General features: G+C 61.2%; 1 protein-coding gene across 1 annotated transcript in view; it reads left to right on the forward strand.

Moving 5' to 3' along the window:
* Window positions 1-146: 146 nt before the first annotated feature.
* Window positions 147-255, forward strand: part of TTC12 (tetratricopeptide repeat domain 12) — a gene marked incomplete at its 5' end in the record, with an annotated part of 16779 nt that continues 16670 nt past the window's right edge. Inside the window, one exon of the mRNA XM_010145625.1 lies at window positions 147-246. Coding sequence (XP_010143927.1) covers window positions 147-246 — 100 coding nt within the window. The remainder of the gene's footprint in view (window positions 247-255) is intronic.

Below are 255 nucleotides of genomic sequence, written 5' to 3' on the forward strand. Positions count from 1 at the left end.
GTGCGTGGTGCCGCTCACAAAGGCCGCCCCGGGCACCGCTCCCCTAGAGGCGCTTGTCGGCAGAGGCGCCGCGGAGCTCCTGTCCCTCCAGCATCACTTAGAGCTGGGCGGGTGTATCTCTGATTTGTTTTTCATCCCCTTTTTAGCCAATTTAGTGCAAGGCTTGAACTCCTCAGACCCGGCTGTCAAGGAAGAGGCGGTGGCTGAAGCAGAGAGGAGGCTCCATGACCAAGAAATCAGCCAGCGGCGGGGGGG

This window comes from Buceros rhinoceros, unplaced genomic scaffold, assembly GCF_000710305.1.
Source record: "Buceros rhinoceros silvestris isolate BGI_N320 unplaced genomic scaffold, ASM71030v1 scaffold1741, whole genome shotgun sequence".
Classification (NCBI taxonomy): domain Eukaryota; kingdom Metazoa; phylum Chordata; class Aves; order Bucerotiformes; family Bucerotidae; genus Buceros; species Buceros rhinoceros.